General features: G+C 39.8%; 1 protein-coding gene across 3 annotated transcripts in view; it reads right to left on the bottom strand.

The window, feature by feature from the left end:
* Positions 1 to 1,100: 1,100 nt before the first annotated feature.
* KLF12 (KLF transcription factor 12) overlaps positions 1,101 to 17,077 on the bottom strand; it is a 240,810-nt gene continuing 224,833 nt past the window's right edge. For all 3 annotated transcript variants that reach the window (XM_054271667.1, XM_054271665.1, XM_054271666.1), the window contains one exon: positions 1,101 to 10,470. In XM_054271667.1, coding sequence (XP_054127642.1) covers positions 10,289 to 10,470 — 182 coding nt within the window. In that variant the 3' untranslated portion in view covers positions 1,101 to 10,288. The remainder of the gene's footprint in view (positions 10,471 to 17,077) is intronic.

Genomic DNA, 17,077 nt, shown 5'->3' on the forward strand with positions numbered 1-17,077 from the left:
CTCAGTGTGCAAAGTTGAAGGTGGTTACCAGCGGCCACTCCTTGTCATGCTCACGGAGAGCCGGACGTGCCCCGTGCGATGTGCTTAACACAACGTGCCAACTTCTCATTCCAAGTGGACTGTTCAATAACAAAGGGGAAAAAAAGGGGGAGGGATTACTGGACAATTGAGCAGTTGTTTGTGCAAGTGGAAGAAATAACTTTTCAGGAACAGAGCATGGGTCAGGGCAGAGGACGGTGTGGGCGTTCACTGAGGAGGTCAGACTAAACAGGCAGTGATGCATTTTATACTTATGTCACTCTTGGGAGAAAAAAATGAAATTAAACACATACAGGACACTGAGGAAGAACAAACAACTTATTGTGTGGAAAGCAGAAGTGCTTTGGAAGGGCCAATGCAACTATCTGATTTTTAAATTCATCATTGGTTTGAGAGATGGAAGATCTGTTATAGCACAGATTTGGTTGAGAAACATCTCTTCATAAGGCTCAAAGGTCTCCAAATCACTTTGTTTACTCATTTCTCTGCCTGTAACCATGTAACACTGTGCCTTTTAGCAGATAAATGATCATATTGGTTAAAAGCCGATGGGAATTCAGGGGAAGGGGAAATTAATTTTAAGGAGAAATTTCACCAATAAGGGTGCTGTGTGGCTGCAAGCCTCTGACTATACATCCAGTTGTCCTAGACTGGCTCAAACATAAAGAAAGCTTTTTTATGGAAGGGCCAGACACAAGGGACAAGCCCACAGGCCTCAGAGTGTCCCTAGGAGCAATTGCAAATACCAGATCTCGTCAGCCAGGTATGAACTTGCAATTTCCAGTGTGGCACTGCCCTCCTCCAGCAGCTGTTCCTTCACTTCAGGGGCACACAGTGGACAAAACCTCTCCTGGCTGCAGCAGCACCTTACACATGCTGCACATCAACTGCACCAGCCTCCCCACACACAGGGAAAGGAGAGGGGCAGAAGTAAAGAGGTCCCCTTTTAAAGTACTTGGGGAATTCAGATTATATAGCAATGAAAAATATTTTATATCACCCCAGGACATTTTTGTTTATACTGCTGAGTGCTATTTCATTTGTTCCAGCTTTGTCACAGATGCACAAATTCTGTGAAAGGAGAAAGAATGTCTTCTCTCTATGGTGACTTTTAAAAATCAAAAAGGCAAGTAAAATCCATTTCTTAAGCAAACATTCCATTAAAAAAATCACTATGTGTTTATAGAAAACAAAGATTTAATTTTAAAAAGTTAGTATCTAGGTATTCCAGAAGCTTTGAGTCATCCACAGTAATAATTAGGGGTTTGTTCCATACAAAATGCTTTATTTAACCTTCATGCCTCCATTCAGATAATTGTACAAATGCATACATTTAAAGGTTTAAACTCTATTTCAATTCACAGCTCAATTCATAGGAAAGTTGAATACAGAAAAGCAATGCACCAACAAAATATGTCTGAGACACCATTTAAAACGATAACACTTGTTCATTTAAATCTTTGAGAATAGAGTGGAATAATCATCCTCTGACAGAATTTCATTAGGGGACTCCCTTTACATTATCATAGGGCAAAAATCACCTTTTTACAGTAAGAGGAAAAAAAGCTCTGAGTATATTTACAATACATACACTATACATAAATACAAGAACAACACTTACATAATATTAATAAACTTATAACATAGGCATTGCCTAAACACTACATAGTATATAAATGCAGAGGAAACTATTGGGAAATTAGATCTTCAGAAGTTTAAGTTTTGAAGAAAAGTAATTTTTGTATTTAAAAGCTCTTGAAAAGAAGGCAAAAGAAAGTCTAAAAAACTAATATGTTTGCCTGCTAGCACTGGTATTTTTATTCCTTTTAAATGTAGGAGCTCTATTGACACTACTATCTCTATGGGGTTACTGATAATGGCCCTCCCTTTTCCATCTTATCTAGGAAAAAGACTGAGGTGCTGTACACACTAATTCCATTGCTGTGAAGCTTCAGTCCCAAATGAATCACTTGGTAAACTACGGGATGTTTTTGTATTTTTACACAGGAGGATCAAATGAACGCTCATTGGTACATACAACAGTAATGACCTGGTTAGAAGGAACAATTTGGGGCCAAATACAATCCCATCCTTAGGTTTTCATTCAAATAACACCATGGGGGAATTTGCTTCGTCCATAAGTAACTTGGCCAAGAATGATATTTTTCAGTATTGTTTTTTCCTGAACACAGCTGAAAGAACTTTCTGATTTAATGGTATTTTTGACCCCACATGTTGATAGCAGTGTCCAAATCTCTCTTTCCCTTGATGTGTATGAAGTGCATGTGCCTGTGTGTGGGTTGAAGGTCTTAAGGCTGATGGTACATGAAACTTAAGTAATTCATTACTATCTCTGTGTATATTCTACAAATGTGCAAATGGCAAATATAACTTGGTAAGGACAGACAGAAGGTTAGGAGAGCATATTGTGTAGGTGTTCAGTGAAGAACTTACATTACCAAGGAAGCCATGTATAGGACAATCAGGAGAGAAATAAACCATGCGGGTTTTTTAACGTGGGAATGTGGCAGTGAAAAAGTCTGAAACCAGAAATGACAACAACAGCTCTGAATCGTGAAAAATGTTAGTTCAGCCATGAAGATTTGGCTCAAGCTGTCTTTCCAAAGCTCTTTTATACCTAGAAAGGCAGGGAGAGGGAGAAAAGTGGTATCTGAACCTATTTGTGTATTTTATGGTTGATGCTTATGACAATCCATCAAAGCCATCGCCTGTGGTCCCGTATCAGACACTGAATTCATGTTTTTATATGCTGAGGTCACAGCACAGAGCAAGGTTTAGTGAGCCAATGTCTCAACCATCTCTTCTTTTGCTTCTGAGAGCACCTTGGCTCACTGAAACTTCTGACTTTGAATTGGGAAAGATGTTGCAGTTCATTCATATGGACAATAGGATCTCAAGTAATTTTTTGTATTCTTGTTTTTGTAATAGCTAAAATTCACATGCCTAGTTTTGTTTCTCTGGAGGACTGAAAAACTCTGTATTGAATAATGTAAAAGTTACCACAAAGGCAACTATTTCATAATTCAAAGTCAGTGAACATGAGCTGCTATAGAATAATGCTTGCAAAGCAAAAAAAAAAAAAAAAAACACAAAAAAACAAAAACCCCAAACCCAAATAAAACACAAAAGCCCAAAAAAAGTAAAATCAGAACAAAACAGACTAAAAAAACAAACAAAAAAAAGAAGACCCTTACTCAGAGTTTGCTTTTTAGAATGAAGGGGAAAAAACCAGTCTCATTTTGGGATGGTGAAGACAAGGTGCCCTTTCCTACCGAAGAACTAACAAATGCAGGGTGGGATCAGCCAAGCCTTCCAACATGGCAGCTTTCTAAGGGTGCCCCCTCGCAGGGTTGTTGCTCCAAAACAAAGAACAGAACACTCCTCTCCAAGAAGGGCTCAGGTACTGGGTAAGAAACTAAATTCCTTTGTCCTTCTGATGACACATTCCCTGGTGCTCTCCTGAAATCCCCAGCATGAGTTGTATTCTTTTATGTGCTTAATATCTGGAGATAAGCTCAGGACAGCAAAATAAGTATAAGCATGTTTTGAGGGGATTATTTCTACCAGTGGTTAACATCTAAATTTGTTACTGAATGAGCAACCTTGTCACGTAATTAACTCATGTGCATGAATACCTAATTGTTACAAATGTGTCCATGTGCACCTTTTTTTTTTTGGGGGGGGGGGGGGGGGTGTTTTTGGACCCGCACTTTCATCTGTGTATGAGCCTCAGTGAGACTCCAGCAGTACCCACTGATGGCAGCAGAAGTCTAAACAAAATGCAGGATTTCTCAAATACAAAATTATGCCTGGATAAATGACAGGTACAAATTCAGAGGATGGAAAGCAATCTTCCTTGGCAAAGGCATCAGGACAACCAGTTACATTTTGAATTCCAATAAATTAATTTTTAAAAATAAAAGAAGCATGAGGGCTGGCATTACACTGCTATTTTAAGAATCCATTAGCAGTAGTTAATATTTACAAAAAAACTGAGAAAAAATAAGAGTGCAAGAGTTACAGCTGGCCATTTTCTGGTAAGATCAATTAGTCTACTGATGCAAATGTTTAGGCCACTCAATATAAAAATCTCCATACTTCATTTTAGGAATATCAACTTCTTTTTTGCTATTCAAATAGTCTCTAGACAGACAGTCCCTAATTTTTCACTCATTTGTCCCCAGAAGAAAGTGAAGTGATACATTTTGTCCACTCATGAAGTCAACCAAGATGATATTAAATACTATGAGCATTACATGATGAAGAGAAAGGAGACATAAGGTGAACTCTTGTGTTTCCAGAGTTCAATGCAGAGGATTTTTCAAGAGAATCCCTATTCTTTCACATTCCCTAAAAAAAAAGCTCCATTGGGCTTATTGCTGGTTTTGGATTACTTCACTAGAGAATACCCTGGATACACGGGCATATCCAACATAAATTGGGAAGAATTCCCCTAAAACACTGCTCTGACAACAACTTCCAATCACACCTACTGAGAATCGGTACAGCTACGAGTCATTTGTAAACTAAGATTTATTTTCTTCTTACAAATATATGACAGATGTTATCTGAGAAAATAACTAAAACCTCTAACACAGTATCTCAACATGTGAACATACAAATGGCACTTTGTGTTTGTTTCTGTGCTGCATTATTGTTCTCCAAGTAAAATTTCATTTTCACCTTACTGTTAACAGAATCCCATTATGTTATTGCTGTGTAAAAGTATAGGAACATCCCATCAGTTCTAATTACAGGCACTTTCAGTTTCTGTTTCACCTCTAAAATAGATTTCAGGCTATCTCACTGAAGTGTATGTGTATTTTAAATGTCAGAACTGTCCTGCTACAATGGATACTCTTGACATGTTACTGCACCTAGAAGACTAAACTCCCCTGGAATCAGCAAAAAGCAGCTGCCTATTTCACTCTGCAACCTTTAATCAGGATGCACTGCAGCTGGGGAAATACAAGAAGAAATAAAATCATATGAGTATTTGCCATTCCTGTATCTGCAGTTCATTGTAAAATGCCAGAAGGAATAAAGAAATCACAAACCAACAAACCTTTCATATGGTTTTCATTTTGTTTAAGTGTTTTTTTCCTTTATTCAGTCAAAGACATTGAGCATTGACTTATTGACACGGAAGGACTCAGTATAACTTTGCTATAGCACACATCATCTGCAAAACAGCAAAGAAGTGGCCACTCCATTTTGCAGAGAAAACACACTCTGATAAAACAGAACAATTTACTTCTTGAGTCTTGTGTTTCAGCTTTGCAAGGCATTATCCTAACAGTCTTCCAATGAAAACTGAAGGTAAGGATTGTTTAAAAATGTATTTAATTTCAGCTATTTAACACCCCACGTAAAACTGTGAGTTTGAAAATACTTTTCCATTATCACATGTATTACAGAATATTTTAACTGTTACAAGTATACTAAAATACTTTCAAGTTACTTTGATTTCTAAAGATGCAGTATCCTTACAGTTACATTTTTATGCCAAAACCTGATTTATTGTGGAGAATTTAAGCCTTTTCAATGTTCCAGTGGGCATTACTTCATAAGCATACATTACATAGCAACTGCTACACTACAGCAAAACTGCGAAAATACAACAATTTCTTTGTGCAATTCTCCAGTCATGTATCACAGGGAAAGGCATAACACAATAACATGAGCTGGTTTCTTAAGGTAGTATTTTCTGTAACAGAGTTTACTTAAAATTCTTCCTTTTCTGTTCTTTTTTGGGTTTTTTTCCTATATTTTAATTTTAAATAAACTTGTTTATTATCTGCACATGGGTAGAAACACTTGGAAGTTCTGGGGATCATATGCATGAGTGTAAGGATGAGCATGTGGGAGCAGCATGGATTTCCTGAACCATCTTAAGACTTGACTGCTGTGGAAGACAGTTTCACACAATGACCTTTCCAAACTCAAATTCAAACTAAAAAGTAAGTGGTTAGTATTGTTAGTCACACCTAGTCTGATTTTGAAGTATCCACCTTCAATAAAGGGGGAAGAGATTTTTTACATTAAATAGCATTTATTACCAGAATTTAAATTTATAAATGGCAATTAGAATACATTTTCAATGTGGCTAATGGAAAAAGAGGCTTATGATCACTGTTATTATCATTATTAAAGGGGAGAAAGGCTGTCCAGCTATTTGTCCATGCTCTGCACTGCAAGTTTACCCGAACATCAACATCACTGATGTAATTTTCAACACTGTTAATTTTGTTATACGTTACTCCAGCAAATAATCATATATACAAGTCAGTCTAAATCTATTTAATTAATTATGCAAGCATGACAGAGAATAAGGAATACTGCATCTTCATCCTCAAGTAAAAACTGCTGTTGCAACGAGCCAATTTTACAGTGCTGAATATAAAGGGTGCTCAAAAAAATAATGACACAATTAAAAATTTTAAAAGTTTAGTATCAAAGCTGTTTGCTCATTACATTTTCCTAAAATTCTGGCTCCTGAGGTTTCCTGACAAATCCATTTAGAACTTTTGAAAATACATGAAATCTGACACTTCATGGCCCAATTTCCCTTGCAAGCTGTAACATGCAATGTCAGGGCATGGTGGATTGAAATCTCTTGTCTTTCTGAAGGAATGGGACACTGTATGTTTGTGTATCCCAGCTGCTCAATTAAGATGGTCCTAGTGGATCATGTCAGGATGAGATCTGGTATTTCTGCATGCTACACATGATGTAAGCCTTCACCACAGCCATGAAATGTCACAGACCTGTGGTGGGGTACCAGGATTTTTGAGGAAACTACCCCGGAGCAATTGCCCATGGTCTTTGCACGAGCACAAAAACTTGGCAGGTCAAAACCACAGCTAATAAAGACAAAGACACACTGAGGATCTGGGGGACATCAGCTCCACATTCAAACACCCCCATCCTCCCGAGTAACTTCTCTTAAAATACTTTGGAAAGGGACAAAACCCAGAAATAAACCCCAGGGAGTAACTGGGACCAAAGCCTGCAGGTGCTGGTATGAATGAGAACCTTACCAAGAACCATACTGTGTATCTGAAACCCAGGGGTGGACTACAGCTGGTTGTGCAATTCATCTACAGGTAACAGCAGCATGAGAAGCCCTTGCACATGTGCTGAAAGGCTGAGGATGTACTTCCTGCCTGGGAAATAACAAAATTTAGCACACGCTCCTTCACCTTTTGGCTTCATTCTCCTACCATTGCCACACTCTGTGCCTGTGTCCTTTGGCATTACCGCTGCTTTAACCCTCTATCACTTTGGGGTTCTTTGAATAAAACCAGACCCTCTTTCTGTTGCAGTGTTTCCAATTCATATTTTAACAGGCAACCAGCTGAAAAGCCAGGGATTCACACAAACCAACCTCGGCCCTGGGAGATGAGCCTCTCCAGGGTCTGTTATACACATGCTCTTCCACAGGGCATTTCAAAGCTGAACACTAAAATTAAAGGCCTCTCAATTTCTCTGGTAGTTTCTCTGTCTTCACTGACAACAGGGGAAGCCTAAAGAGGAGCACTGATCTCTCCCAATTGCACCCTGCAACTGATGTCTGAGAGTAACATCACATCCTCCTGTATGCTAGCAGAATGCCCAGCAGGAGTTTCTGCTCAAGCAAACTTAACTTTCTATGAGAGAAAAACAACCCCACTCACAGATCCTGAAAGGAATTCTGTATGCCATTGGTTCTTCAACTGGATTACTACGATTCAAATAATTAGTTGGTAAAATATTCTTGGGCAAGAAAAGAATTTTATCAAGGAGTCCTACCTGACCTGACTTCTTTCCCTAAATGCCAACAATGACAAATGCATTTAAGGGAATGATATTGAAGTACACAAAAACCAGACCTCAGACATAATCCATGAAGCACCTCACATACAACACTTTGACAACCAGTTTTTTAAATCAACAGCAGCAATGCTGCTCATGAAGACACAGTTCTGCTGCCCTGCAATGCCTCATGGTCTATCCAGAAGCCCTGCTCTGTCCCTGATTTGGAGATGGAGGCTAGAATGTCGTCAAATTTGGTGGAAGTAGATCACCAACATGGTCAATGGGAATTGACAGAGGCATTTTTCCCACAACAGATGTGAATAATTTGTGTTGAGTTTCTCTGCTGCTGACTGGGCAGTGGAAAGCCTGAGGTTTTTGTAACTTCTTTCAGAGAGTTGATAAACTATCCATACTGGGGAATATTAAGGATATTTAAAGACAATCAAACTCTGGATCTTATGAATGCTTTTAGAAAGTATAATCCCAGTCATATTAATCCTCAATTGACTGTAATTGCTTTTGTATCTGTATGGTTACTCTGTGTTGTTTTTTCTTAAAGATTACCTTGATTCCAGAATCCCAACATTACCACATTTACTGCAGGAATCTAATATTAACTGAGATGGTCAAACATTTAAAAACAAACAAGTGGCATCACAAATTTAATCTGGAATTCCTGGAACAAAATATTCATAATTAAATGCATTGCAAAAGACCTTTATGTTTACATCTTTCATTTCTAAGCTATGAAAATCTCAACACTTAGAAAATATTGCCAAGCCTCCCCTTTGTCAAATTTAGCTGAATAGGCAGATCCTTCTGAGGAAGGAAAACAGAAAAACACTATTCTGTTTGCATGAATAACTGATGACTAAGAATTTCTCTCTTTCCTACATAATTCAATTAATACAAATTGGTTTGCAATTACAGGGCTGTATGGGAATGATCAAGAATTTCCTTTTATTTAATCTGAAAAGGCTTGGGTTGAAAATCGAAGCAGAGGCAGCCACTGGTACCCATACATTTAGATCATACTAGACAGCTGGCAAAATCTTGTTATTCCCTAACTCCCAGGGAGAACTCTAATGTCTTGCAGAGCACAACTGCATATTTCTCTGTCCTACTTACAGTTCATCCACTACCTCCTCAACAATCAACTCTTTCCTTTATCTTTCCTGCTTTCCAGACACCAGTATTATGTTAACAGAAATAAAAGTACTTAACTGTGGCGCCTAGCAGGTCAGTGAAACCAGCAAAAAGATTAATTTAAATGCTTAAATCTTACATGCTGTTTCTGCATACCCCCCACTTCTGTTGGTGTGGAGTAAATTATTGTCACAAGAGCCATTTTATTCATTATTGCTTTTTCTCTGCAAGAGATGCAGCCGTTTCTTCTCTGTTTTGTTTTGACGATACATTCAATTCCATCTCAGGAATGGCTATACCACTAACCTTGGTACCAGCAAGTACAAGATCTGACTATTTCCTTGGGTTCAAATAATGGTTGTGGGGAAGAGGATACCTGCATGAAAGAAAACAGCACACTGAGAATAGGGTAGCTGTTTTTAGGTGGGCTCTTTCTATACAAATCAGAAAATGGATCTAAATAATTCCATGGTAAAACAGAGATACTTAATATGGTATTTCAGCACAGATGCTGCTGCCCTTTGCTTATTTTACAGACTTCAACAACGACGACGACGAAAGAAAAGAAGGAAAAAAAAACATAAAAGAAAAAAGTTAAATGGCTGGTGTCCTCTGGGGCATAATGACAAGTTGTGGTATGATATTAAAATGCCACCATCATTATTGCAAAAGTCTGATCAAGCAAACCTCCAGCTCCGGCAGCGGGACCTCTCCAGCAGAATCTTCCTGCCTACTCACACGCAGCTTGCCTGTAGCACGGCTCCAGTGCAGTGCTGACACCAGCCAGATGGTATTGAAAACAAGGGGAAAAGATGGCATCTTACAGATCTAGCGGTCTTCTCTCATCATCATCATCATCACTATCATCATCGTCATCATCATCATCAGTTCACGGTATCTATACTCCAACCAGCAGCGATTTTTCAGGAACAAAATGTCTGGCAGCTGAGAAAACATACAAGCTATAAACACTTTTTGTCAAAGGATGCAGCATGTAAAATAATGCCCATTCCTGTAGCATCTCAGCTGCTATTTCCCAGGTGATTGTGATGACACTTTCAGGGGGTAGCCATGCTGAGGGGCAGACAGAGTTAACTTCAGATGGCGAGGAGAAGAGTGGCACTTCTTTTCCTGCTTTTTTTGAATTTCTGTTATTATTTTTCATTACAGACACCAGGGAAAGCCCTGCCTGTTAACACTGTAGAAGGGGATTCAGCCCTGCTGAATTCACTGTGGGTAGTTAAGAGACCCAGCTCTTAAACTTGGCTGGAACAGGTAGCATTTCTCAAACCAGCATGTGCCTGCGGCGGTGGAGCGCCAAGTGATCCGAGCGGGAGAAGCTGCGGTCACAGTCTGCACACTTGAATGGCTTCACTCCCGTGTGCTTGCGGTAATGCCTCGTCAGTTCATCGGATCGAGCAAACTTCCAGGTGCAGCCTTCCCAGGTACATTTGTAGGGTTTTTCTCCTGGGAGAAACAAAAGAAAGAGGGGAAGGGGGAAAAACAGGTTGTGACTTTCCCCTTGTTGCCATTAATCCCCACAATCCCCTCTGCACGCTTCCCGTGAACACGCACTGCCTAGGGGTTGCTTTAGGCCAAATTACACAATTATGAGGTACTGGATCTGCTGAATATAAGGAAAAGAGCCTTGAGATTTATCATTCCTGTGGCATTCACATGACTGAGAGAATCAACAGGATTAAGGCAATAATATAGATCCTACCTTGCAGGGGTGATGTGAGTATTAACATCAGGACAGAGGGCTGTGCAACTATTTTCATATTTACCATAAAAGTTTGCAACCCTCATCCTGTCAGGCTGCACTTTCTCCCCAGATGACCAGATTACCTGATATTTCTGCAATTTACCATGTGCCGACACAGACTTCCCGTTATTCTACGATGTTTATGAAGGTTTTTGATTATTTGTATAAACAGCATGCCGAGACATTTCTTAGTAAGCTGGTAAAAATCAACTACAATTTCCCAATGAAACATAAAAATTCAGTCTGCAAAACCTCCTCTTTATTTACTGTGCTAACTTTCAGTAAAAATAATTTTGCCCAAGATGTGTACAATTTTTAAATGTACTTAGCCATGGGACTTGCACAACACTGTTCATAAATACCCATTTACTTTAGTGAGCTCAGACTTGGGCTAATGTAGATTTTTGGAAAATCCCACCATCTTGCTTTACATTTAGGATAAGAATGATGCTGTATAATGTCAGAGGAGAAGATTAATACAGCCAAACTGCATTTTGTGCTTGCATAAAGCACAAACTGTTTAAAATCCCATTTTGGCCATGTTTTTAGACTATAATTCTTTGTGACTTCTATCACTCACCTTCAGAGTCTATAGAAATGCTCTTGGCAGTTACCTTGATCCCATAGTTCAGCATAAACCCAAACTGAGGAAAGGAAACTGTGTGAGGTCCATATTTATCTTCCTTTTGTGTGCCTAAAATTTTACTTCCTCTTCTGAAACTAGGTAATCACAACCTGGACAACAAAAGGGCATCTCCGCAACAACTGTTTCCTTTGTTAGGCACAATCATTCTTCAGTTATTTATTATCTCATATGAATCATGAGCAGCTTGCAAGGAACTATTTCAATTATATGAACCACTGACGCAACACTCGCCTTTTCGTAGGCAGAACCTCCCTCCTTGCGTCTCTTCAAAAGTCAATAAATGCTTTGCAGAGAGCCTTTGGTTTCAAAAGAAAATTCCCAAGCAAGAGTATCATCACAAAGTTCAAACAGCCCTGAAAAATCCAGCTGAAATGGCCTCTGTAAGGAAACTGAGTGCTGTACAGACACCAGCATGTCATGTCAGTGAGGTTGTCAGCAACATTTGAGCTCCTTGGGTTGGTACCTTCTGTGCACCATCTGGGCTGTGCTGCAGTTCTGATGTCAGATGGGGGTGGGAAACAGTTGCTGTGAGGAGAACCCAGCAATCAGGGCTCTGACCACAACCTGTAGTTGCACCAGCAGCAGCTCAGCCCAGATAATTTTGTTCTCTCTGACCAAGCACAGAGCACCAAACAGTGCTCATTGCCACTGGGTGGCCACAGTGTTGGGCACCTCAAATCCAGCAGCTGCTGCGAGCTGGACAGGCAGGCACAAGCTACATGGCAGATGGTGGGATGCACACTCTTGCCAATGACACAGTCCTACAAAATGCACTCAAATTTGCCACCAAACTGTCTTACATAGATATTCATGCCACAACAGTTGGTGCAAAGCACTGTACAAATATAGCAGTACCCTCATCCAACTTGGCAGGTTGATTCCAAGGCTCCCATCACACCACATCAACGTTTTCCAAGTGCAGTGCTTGTCCTGCCCATCCCTCAACACACTTCAACTCTTGTTCACCAGATACCACCTCAGCTGGCTTCTTCGGCCACAGACACTTTCAGACAACAAATATTTCTTAGGCTCTGGATTTTTACTTACAAGCATCTGAAATTCCAAACATATTCAGGGATGGAGACTCAACTACTTCATTGGACAACCAGGGTGAGGAATTTCTTCCTAATATCCAATCTAAACCTATCTTGGTACACCCTTGGTGTAACTGAAGCCCACTTCCTTTTGTCCTATCACTTATTATCTGGGAGAAAAGACTGACCCACACTTTGCAACAACTTCCTTTCCGGTATTTATAGAAAGCAAAAAGGTTCCCCTGACCCTCTCTTTCTCCAGACTGAGGAACCCTACTTCTCTCAGCTATTCCTCATAAGACTTGTGTCCGCACCTTTCACCAGCTCCACTGTCCTTCTCTGCACACACTCCAGCAGATCAATGTCCTTCTTTTAGTGAGAAAGACAAAATTCAACACAGGATTCAAGGTGCGGCCTCACCAGTGTCAAGTGCAGGGGCACAATCAGTGCCCGGGCCCTGCTGGCCACACTCTTGCTGACACAGGCCAGGCCTGGCCTTACTTGGTGATTTTCTTTTGAAACCAAGGGCTCACTGCAAAGCATTTATTGACTTTTGAAGAGATGCAAGAAGGGAGGTTCTGCCTACAATTGGCATTCTCAGCAGCTGTTGATCAGCATCCCCAGATCCTTTTCTGATGGGCAGCTTTCCAGCCCTTTCCCCAGCCTGGGGATGTTGTGACCCAAGTGCAGGATCCAGCACTCAGTCTTGTTGACTCTCACACAAGTGGCCTCAGCACATTGATCCAGCCTGTCCAGATTCCTTTGCAGAGCTTCCTCACCCTCCAGCATATCAACACTTCCCAATTTGGTGTCATCTGCAAACTTACTAAGGGTGCACTTGATCCCTTTGTCCAGATCACTAATAATGATATTAAAGATATCCATGAAGTCCTTCCCCTTGTTATACAGAATTCTAGATCTTCCCTCCCTCAGCAGAAAACAGAGAACTCAACGCAGAAAGTGATGGTTTGCACAAGAAATACCAGAAAGAGTTTTTTTTAGTTCATCCATTAAAACAATACCATTTCAGGTAAGAAATGAGTCAGGTGACAGAAGGATATGAGTGCAGATCACACAGCTGGAGTTCCCACACGTTGCTTCCAGCATCCCTCCTCAGTGAGTCTTGCCTACCCAGCCCTCATGAAGTTATGTGAAAGAGACAGGACTGACGACATTCCTTGCAAGGTATTTACTCCACTGAAGGAGAATCACTCTCACAAGCTCAACCTAAGAGAACCTCTTGTTGTTTTCAATTAAATATATACATTTAGTGTAAGAAAGAAAAAAACAGCCAAAGTAGTGTTACTGTGAAGATATTCACTCACAAGCACCTTAAAAAGGCCACTGTAAAGACAACTGTGAAAGATGATTGTTCATTAAGGTTTATCAACATTTTATACAAGTCTAATTTTTAGGGAAAGAACAGTACTACTGCTTTTCTCTTAAAACAGCTACATTATCTGTGCATGCTCAAGTGCTAGAAAAAAAATTCCTTCATATACTAACTCTTAACCTTTTGCTTGGTGTCATCCCAGACATGAAGACTAACCACTGTGTTTGTCAAAACCAGAAAACTCAAGAGTTCAAATGACGGAGAAAGGACCAGCAGGAGCAGAATTGCTACAAGCTGAGAAGTTGGTGTCAGCTATTCCACACCCGCTTTGCCTGATGAGAGCTTGAGCACTCATGGCTAAATCCTCAGTGTAACCAACAGAGAAGAGCTGGGCCTCAGCAGGGCAACCCGGGGAGCAGTGTGTGAGAAGGTGGACAAAACTGGAAAAACTTAATTGCAGTGCATATATCTATCTATCTATCTCTCTATCTGCACTTTAAGACTGGATTGCAGTGGAGTTGAAATCAAACACTCAACCATTCTGACTCAGACACTTCTGTCTCCGTGCGAACACTTGAGTTTAAGTGTTTAAGAAACTCTTGGGCTTAAAGTACGGGCACATTTTGACTCCTCGTGCACCCAGACACTCAAATTCTCATTCAGCTTTAAGGAGCAAATGCAGGCTGTGTGAGTTTTGCCTGGGGTGGTGGAAACACAGGAATGAAGAAGTCAAAACAGTAGACAGTTTTGGGAAATTGGAAGCAAGAAGAGCTGCAGAAAGAGACTAAAAACATGTGGCAATTAGGAAGAGGAGAAAAGGAAAACTGGAAGAAGACAAAATCCTGTTAGTTCAACATTCTGAATCTGTGAAGTTTTAAAGGACCTATCAATTTAAAAACAGATGCCTGAAGCTGTGAACATTTGCTCAGTCTCTAGTTTTGCATGTGCCTTTGTGAGCTCTATTGCTTTGTCCTGAAACCTGACCAAAATATCCCAAACCAGAGAAATCCTGATACTAGTCTGCAGCTTTGTCCTGTAATATATGGACAGTGAACAGTACACAACAGCCATTTACATAGATGAAGCAGGACCCTGGAGCATGAGAAAGTATTTCTAGACAGTTCTCTGTAGAAAATTAGTATTTTCTATTTTTTGGGGGAGTTAATTACCAAGTTTTGAAGGGATGAGTCAATGCTCCAAATGGGAATAGTCATTTCTCAATCTTCTATTAACACAACATCTATTTCTAAGAGCCCTCCAAAACCATGCCTTTTGTAGTCCAGATGTGACAAACCAAATTAGTTTAATTACTTTTACCATATTATTTTTCCTAACCTACCATGACTCCTCTCACTTAAGCACTTAGGAACATGGTTACAACTGCTGCTCATTAAATCCTCCAAAACTCTTCAAGTATAGAATTAATAATGCTGAATAATGACCACTGTTCAGCCATTTCAAAATTTTCCACCCTTCACACAGCCCAACATCTGTCTTCCCATGTCTTTATTCATGTACCCTGACATCTGGAAGACCATTCACTCAGGCAAAAAAATCCCTTGAACTTTTACTTTATAACTTGATGACATTCACATATTCCTTATTAAAAAAAAAACTCTGTGTAGGTACCAGCCCAAGACATGCCATGTAAGGGACAACAGAACCAGGGTCTGTTTTGTGCCATGCAGTATTTCCCACGTGGGATGTTCCTCAGCAGTTATCCTCTGCCCATCAACTAGCTGGTATCAACAGTATTTGATGCCAGACCAGATGTTTTAAAGACAGACACCACAAAACCACCATGTAAATAGTTATGGGTTATTCTGCCAGCAGGGAAACTGCTCTGGAACTCCAGGAAACAGAGCTGGGCTTATATTCATTCCTTGGGCGAGGAATCTTATTTACTGCAACTGCAGATGCCCCATGTACTCCCTCTGCCCATCTGCAGTTCCTTTCATTTATGTATTATTTAAGTTTCATTTATCCAGCAGTTTAGCAGGCTCTTGGCGACCATGAGGGAACACTGTCTACTACCATGACAGAAAATTATCCCAGTGCTCAAGCTGTAAACAGTTCTCTTCCTCTGGAATCAACTCCCATCTCTTTCTGGTATTACAGATAAGTGCCATGCCCCTTCTTATTTATGTCCTCTTCAGATATCCCTATCTATCCATTTTTTCTGCACATGGAATTGTCACCATGACTCTTGAGTTATTATGTCACTTCTCTGCAGCTCCTTCCTGCAGTGGCACACAGCATTTTGAAATGTTGCTAACACTTTTATTCCAAATAAGAGACAATGAGGAAATAAACATAGGGGACTGTTCAGGGGTAAAGGTTTAGCAATCTAGTCAGATTTTTTTCTATGTAAGCTTACATCACCCTGTGAAGGACAGTTAGAAAGCATATGAAACAAAACCTGATGTATAGGTTTGTGTAGTAATTCCAGACAGGGAGGATGGGGGCATGGAGAAATAGACTGCTTACTCCATTCACAAAATACAATGGGTTTTTAGTGAAATTTGTGCAGTTTAATACGTGGAACATGCCCAGTTCTGCTATATAAATATTTATGCCCCAAGTTTCTACTGTCATTATTTTGGAGAAGTATTCCCCACACAGAAACAGAGTGAGGTCATAAGGATTCAGCCTGAAAAAAAATGGAAGTAAAGGAAGAAAATAAATAAGCCAACAAGCATGCCTCTGCCCACATCTGATATGCTAAATTTTCTAATCAAAGTGAACAAATCTGCAGTTTTGCAGGGTTGAGGACATCTGGTGATTCCTGGTTTGGTTTCTGCTACAGGATGTTATGCAATATATGTAATGTGTAGCATTTATGTCAGCTGTTTTCAGCTCTCATGTAAACACCAGAATTGTTCTGAAGCATACAGGACAGTTCTAAGTGCATCCACGCTGACAAGATGCCAGGAGAAGAAATCATACACCGAAAACCAAAAATGATGGCTAATTAGATTTTGCATCTCTACTAAAAATAAGAAATTTCAGGCAGAAAAGAATCTTTTAACAGCAAAAAACTATCTGATAATGAACATCCTGAGGCATTCCCAGAGGAAGAGGAGAGCTTTCAGACATGGGGAAAGGGAAAAATGACAATTCTTACATTTTATGTGATATTTTTATTAGTATAATTTTTTAATGAAAAAATAGAGCACTTATCAAGCACTTTACAACTTTCAAGTGCCTTAAAAAGATTTTTCGAAAATGTAATCCCTCAAAGAAGTCTCTTTTCACAGTAGTACTGTGTAACAAGTATCAACTCCATTCTGCAGGTG

This window comes from Melozone crissalis, unplaced genomic scaffold (genome assembly GCF_028551555.1).
Source record: "Melozone crissalis strain CALT ecotype California unplaced genomic scaffold, PUWL_Pcris_2 ptg000013l_1, whole genome shotgun sequence".
In the NCBI taxonomy this organism is placed as follows: Eukaryota; Metazoa; Chordata; class Aves; order Passeriformes; family Passerellidae; genus Melozone; species Melozone crissalis.